The sequence below is a fragment of the Morone saxatilis genome, unplaced genomic scaffold (genome assembly GCF_004916995.1).
Source record: "Morone saxatilis isolate NCDOM2014 unplaced genomic scaffold, NCSU_SB_2.0 Contig9, whole genome shotgun sequence".
In the NCBI taxonomy this organism is placed as follows: Eukaryota; Metazoa; Chordata; class Actinopteri; family Moronidae; genus Morone; species Morone saxatilis.
Genome location: NW_023340268.1, coordinates 15157335 through 15163987, shown reverse-complemented (window position 1 = coordinate 15163987; position 6653 = coordinate 15157335). Strand labels below are relative to the sequence as shown.

The window sequence follows — 6653 nt, the reverse complement described above, 5'->3', positions numbered from 1 at the left end:
CAACATACTCCTGCACTTAATTTAGGAATATTGATTTAAGAGCTGAATAGGGAGACCAATACACTTCTACTTTAATACAGAGCTGCCACATATACAGCAATATTAAGTAGTTATATTAATGTGCCATATCAATGTTACCTCCAGCTGCACTACCACCCACTTCTTTGAGAGACAGGGAAAAAAAAAAAAAAAGACACGTATGCTTTTTATTTCAATTTATTTATCTTTAAAGAACCAATACGAATTGGGGATGTTTTCAAAATGGGTACAATGATAAAAAACTGACCATTTTCATTCTTCTCCACGTTGTCTTTCAGATTGGATCATAGGCTCTGTGTATGTGAGTTTAAATATGCATATTTAGGGAAATCCTATTGTAGCCCATTACAACTGAATGCAGGAGAAGTACCTGTTTAGGAGTTGTTGAGTGTTTTCCTGTTTAACTGTCTGGATGAGTGTCTGAAGTGTATATGTGCAGGTGTGTACGATGCTCAGCAGGGTTTGGTGGGCTAATCTGAGGTGGACTGATTATTGCACTCCAACAAGATTTAAAAAAAAAAAAAAAAAGAAGACATGGCTCTCGAAGGATTAAAAAAAAAAACAACAAAACTATTGGATAACAAAAGTGTCCTTGCCCCAGCCAAACTCATAACTGCCACACATATCTTGTGAATAAATATTGCAGACATATTCAAACTCAGTGAACCCCTAAACTGAAAGTGACTTTAAGCAAGTGAAGGGAAAAGAAAAACATTACTGCATTTTCAGGTGAACTTTTGAGTTTTTGTGCAACAAAAAAAAAAAAAATTTAAAAAAAAACAACACCCCAATACCAAACTGGACAGTCGCAATATGTGTTCAAAGTTTAAAAATGTTTAAAAAGGTACATTATTCTGGCCTAATCATAATATCAATATTAGTGGAAATAAAAATCAGAATATCGTTTAACATTACATCTTCGCATCACCATTGCTTGTGTAAAAATAAAAATTCACAAAATGGAAAATGTTATCCCATGATGACAACTGAAACAAAGAGAAAAAAAAGAAACAGGATGGACTCAAGTTGGAAAAAATTCTGGCCCGTGGTTGAACAGTGTAACCGGGAGGCGGGCCTATCTGTGTGCTTTGACCTTCCATTCATTGGTTCGGCTGGTGGATCCCCAGATTTGGATTCATTCATTTCATTCAATCACTCGCTTGCTCTCTGATCAATTCACCATGACTCAGTGTTAACAAATCATCACAATAATTACTGATAGCACTCTTCATTATTTTTTTTTATCTCCCCTTGTTGGAAGATTCCCCACTAGATGCGCATAAGAAAGATGCATTGACAGGCAGCCTACTGCACACAGCAGTTGTGGCCGTTGGTATCCTTGAACCGCAGACGCATTTTAGGTCTGTATTTCTCGAGGTAAAGAAGCTGTTTGGAGTTGAAGGCTCCACGTCTCTTCCTATGAAAAGCAGAGGGGAAAAAAATGTGGGCTAAAGATTAAAACAATAATATCCACCAAAGAGAACAAAGAGCATGCTATAGTAGAATACCACTACAATCATTGCTGTAGTGATCATAGGAATTGTTTGACATTTTGGGAAATGCACTGGCGCTTTCTTTCAGAGTTGGATGGGAAAATCAATACCAGTCTTATCTGTCTGTTAAATATGAGGGTACAGTTAATAGCCGGTTAGCTTAGCTTAGAAGAAAAACAGGCAACAGGGGGAAGCAGCTACTATGGCTCTGTCTAAAAGGCAACAACATGTGCCAGCCAGCAAAAGCTCAATAATGAATAGTTTATATCTTGTTTGTTTAATCTGTATAAACAAACAAGTATAAAAAAAAAACCTATTTGCCATTTTACGTTCAGTTTATTTGCCGGACTATTTCTTGGCTTGGAGCAGTAACTTCCTAGAGTCTCAGCCAGCCAGGAGGCAAACGCATGCATTTCCCAGAATGTTCAACTCTTCCTTTAACACCAGACATCTCGCAGGGTACCGCTTTGTATCCAGTGCTGGTACCAGACTCTAGAACTACAATTACCAATTCCTAGTATTGGCTGACAGTGTATGACTTTTGGTATTTGTCTACATCAACAAACCAAAGAAACAAGAAGACATCACATTTTGGCTTATAACCACAAGGTGCTGAGGCTTTTTCACACGCACCCTGTTTGTATTTACAAACCTTTAAAAGTTCAAACATAGAGAGGGTACTCACTGCCTTATGAACTGCACAGCATCCTCGTACTTCATCCCACTCTCAATGAGGGCTAAGGCCACCAAGACTGGAGCTCTGAGAGGTAAAGAAATCCAGCGGACCAGTTCAAGGAGACAGTGAGAGAATCAAAGAAGAAGGGAAGAAGAAGATTAAATGCCAAGATTCACATGGTTCTGTAGTAATATGGTGAAGGAAGAGGGAGGGGGTTTAAACCTGGGAAACAGGCCTGGGAAATCAACAGGGGTGCACAAGCTCTCTGTTGCCCTGCTGGGGCACTGTGCACACACCCTGAGACACACACACAAAACTGTGATAAGTTACAGCGAGACAACCTTCTCCTTTCTCAGCAGATGAGATATAGTGGGGAATAAATAAATAAATATAAAAACTTTCTGTACCACTTGGCGGGTCAAATCTCAGTGCTGACAGGGCATTTCCTTGAGTGGCTTTTTTTCCCTCACTAAATTCACAAGGGACAGTATGTAAGAAAGGAGGGATTGAAAGAAAATGAGGAGGGGAAAAAAGACAGTGCCTTAGTGTGGATGGAAGGGTTAGAATACTGTTAAAGGACAACAATAACAACAACAAGGCACATAGCTGCAGCCTCCCACACTCAAAGGAGGGGCCTTAAGAGAATGTTGGCTAATGTAAAGCAGATCAGACCGTACAGCTTTGGAAAGCCCAGATGACTGCAGTAAACACAGGACAGAAAAGAAGAGGAGATGAATTCTGAAATGCCAGTCTAACCATTACTGGTAATTATACAACCTCTGGAATGCCACAGCAATGCAGAACGCTGGAAGCCAGTGAGAAATCATTGGCTTACTGTGCGTTTGTGGTTAGGAAAGACATTTTCACACCAACTCGCCCACGTCATGTGCTTCTGCCTTCTTTGTTTTCACACTTGTGTTGTTATTCCGCTTAACTTGTCCGTAATTCACTGTCACACTGGTCTGTGAATATGACTGTGCATATCTGCACATCGACTGTGCAACCTCATGACCAACAGATAGATCACATGCAAATGTAATTGCCTTCCCTTTTTCAAGTCTGCAGAGGCAACAGCGACAGACTGTTGCCACCGATGATAGATAACTTACCCAGCTGATTGTCTATTTACAGAGCACTAACAGGAGCAGGAAGAGGGGACAACTATTCAACATACTGACTCAACTGCCAGTGTGTATTCAAGATGAGGCGCAATACAACAGGAACGGGACGCACAGGTGCAGCGCAGCAGGAGCAACAAGTGGTAGAAGAGCTGAGGGGAAGGCTGGGATATGGCGACATTAGGAGAAAAATAGAATTATTTAGACACTTGTAGCCTTTCATTAATGCTTTCTGTGGCCCTGAGCAGACTTTAACAGGTGGCCTACATCTCTCGAGAGTCACTTTGATGCAGGGGAGATTAAATGAACCCTGGTCTAAGCACCCAAACAACAGCATCACACTAAACAGATAATACTAACAGGAAGGGGGGAAACGGAAAATGAGAAATTAGGTCAAATGGGTGGTATTACAGCAGGGAACAGCCAGGACCATGAAACACCCTCTCTGCCTGCTGCTTGTGTTTCTGCCTTCCAATTCGTGTTTCTGACCTCAGACTTATTAAATCAAATATGGCTACATTGGACAAGATATATTTGACTATACATTATATGACATGTAACATATAATTTAACAACTTCAAAAAGTGAATATGGTGTGAAGTTACTCTTTAAGGATAAAAAAAGGAGCCAGTTAAGGTGACTCCAGCACCCCTAGCTCCTCTTGTGGAGGTATTCCAGGCACATCCAGCTGAAAGGGATTACATATTCCACTTGGTGTGAAAACACCTTCAGGATCCCGCAGGAGCAGCAGAAGGATGTAGCTGGGAAGAACGATGTCTGGGCTAGCCTGCTAACGACAAGCCTCGGCCCCAGATCAGCAGCAGGAAATAGATGGACGGAGAATCTTTGGATAAAACGTCCACACACCTCACATATCTGCTAACTGGAGTTGTTGTATCCAAGCAAGGAATTTACTGTTATTAGCTGATCCGTATCACAGTTTACGCCCCAGGACTCAAACTTCTGCTACTAACCTAGCTGTTCAAAAGGCTGACCATGTAACAATCTAGACAACCAGCACTGCCTGAGTTATTGTCTTTAGTGAAAACAATGCAGATAGCCACTCACCGGCCAAGCCCTGCCACACAGTGCACAGCGATGCAACAGCCAGGTTCCTCTCGAAACTTGGTGTTGAGCAGCTTGAGCCAATCGTCCACAATCTGGGTGGGAGGAGGGGCGCCATCATCGAAGGGCCAGTCCTGGAGGAGACAAAGTAGTGTGTGTGTGTCAGCGTGGAAGTTGGATACACATACAGTGAGAAAGGCTGCCACAAAATGTGTGCGTGTCAGCACTTACCACAACGTGTATCCCCTCCTTCTCTACTGGAGCCTTATCATAGGTGGCATCACAAACTCTCACCAGTGTGTTCACATGAAACTTCTTCAGCTCCTGAAAAGAAAAAGAAAAAAAAGGATTTTAGACACAGCACTTGCAAACCGAAGCACACCGATACAAATAAAGACAGAAGTGGGGATACCTCAGTGAACTTGTTGAGCGTGGCATTGGTGGGGTTGTGGGTGATGAGGAACCTCATGCACTCGTAGGCAATCTCGACTGCAGCGGGGCGGTTCATGTTGGCGAGACGGCTTAAAAAACAATTACAATACAATACTCTTACAAAACAAAAGCGACTTTTGGCTCAGAAGTCAGCAAAGACTGCTAGGAGATTTATGTATTCAGGAAAGGATAGAATAAATAAAAATGACAACACGTGGGAGAAGGATGGGTCAACAACAGGTGTTCAACTATGGGATGATGTACACAGAGATAGGTAACGAAAAGGATGAACTAGTCCACAGTACTCCGGGATGTAAAAAAAAAAAATTAATTAAACACAAAACCAAAAAATTTAAAAGAATAAAAAAAGAAAAAAAAGATGGAGAGACTATCCAGGAGTCATCCAATCAGTTTACCCCATTCAGGAGAGCTGTTTGTGATTGGCTGTTCGAGGAGAAAGTGGTAAGCAAAGGTTTTTCGTATTGGTTGGGACAGGGCAGGGCAGTCTGGCCAAGGACTACGCAATATCCCAGGGGTCTTTGGAAGAGTCAGCAGTTCCTAGCGTGCTGGCAGTCAGGGGGGTTTTTGGGTAGCGTAGTCCCTCGGGGGGCGGCCGATTCACTTCTCCACGGAGGTGAGGTGCTGTGCCTGGCAGAATTCTCCGCTCACACACGCCATATAGGTGCGGCTCAAGTCAACACAGAAACCCTGTCGAGAGAGGAGAAAGACGAGAGTGAGGTTACGTGGTAATGATGTAGATGACATCACACAGCTCAATGATTGTGTGTTTGAATACTTTAATACGCACTTTGAATGTAGAACCAGTGTCCTAACAAGCCAGAGCAGGCAAGTTTAAGCCATTTATTTCACTGGCAACTGTCGCCACTGAGTTTACCCAGCGGTAGTTCATGAACATTTGTTTTCGTGCATTGGTAATTAGACAAAAAAAAAAAATCTTGGTTGTTGTTTAATACGCTGGTGTCTATACATTTACAGAAAGATAGTTTTGTTAAAGCTGAAACTATCTGTATAATTTTGACTGAGCCACGTCTTTTTGCTGTTTAGAAAAGACCAACAGAGTGGGAAGCCTTTAAGTGTTTGTATACAAAATGGTGAACAGAGCTCTCTGAACTACCTGACAAACCTTTAAGCTCCATCATTACCTTAAGCAGTTACAGTACAGATCTGATAACGGTAGCATTAGGTTTCATCAGTCCGTTATCAAGTCATGTGACATACCAGCAGTCATTATTGCCATACCTGGGTCAAATATACAGCTGTGTATTAATATCATGTATACCATATGTATATTTTACTACAGAGCACTACAGAGCAGTTTATTTAGAAGTTGATTTTTGTCCGACTGAACTTAAAGAACAAAAAGGTGCATCTGGATTATTTCATATGATTCTATTAACGTAGAAACAAGGGAAGTCTGATTATGCTTAGCACAATAACATATTGTTTGAAAGGCAACAAATACCGGCCTGGAGTTTATTAAAAAAAAAAATCTAAATCAACCTGTCCAGTTGTCTTCATTAACTGGCATGTCATCTGCAGCGTGCTCAAGCTTTGTCACAACGGGAGAAGACAGTTAGACCTTAAATTTAAACGTTTATTTAATCCCTGCACTTCTGAAATTTCAGCTTTCTGTATAATGTGGACCAGTTTCCAGAAACTCAGAAAAAGTGCCATCATAACCAAATCTGCCTGCCAGCCTTAATTATGAGTCTGACCCCTTTGGATTACATCACTCTGTCAATTCACCGCTTGTCACCAAAATGGAAACTAATAAATATGCACAGCATGGAGTGCACACACACACACACA

General features: G+C 41.6%; 1 protein-coding gene across 1 annotated transcript in view; it reads right to left on the bottom strand.

Annotated features, from left to right (window-relative positions):
* Nucleotides 1-200: 200 nt before the first annotated feature.
* Nucleotides 201-6653, bottom strand: part of ptp4a2b (protein tyrosine phosphatase 4A2b) — a 21711-nt gene continuing 15258 nt past the window's right edge. Inside the window, exons 2-7 of the mRNA XM_035681609.1 lie at nt 5240-5531; nt 4804-4912; nt 4623-4715; nt 4395-4525; nt 2218-2292; nt 201-1456 (exon numbers count right to left, since the gene is read on the bottom strand). Of these exons, the coding sequence (XP_035537502.1) occupies nt 1345-1456; nt 2218-2292; nt 4395-4525; nt 4623-4715; nt 4804-4912; nt 5240-5244 (525 nt within the window). The 5' untranslated portion in view covers nt 5245-5531 and the 3' untranslated portion in view covers nt 201-1344. The remainder of the gene's footprint in view (nt 1457-2217; nt 2293-4394; nt 4526-4622; nt 4716-4803; nt 4913-5239; nt 5532-6653) is intronic.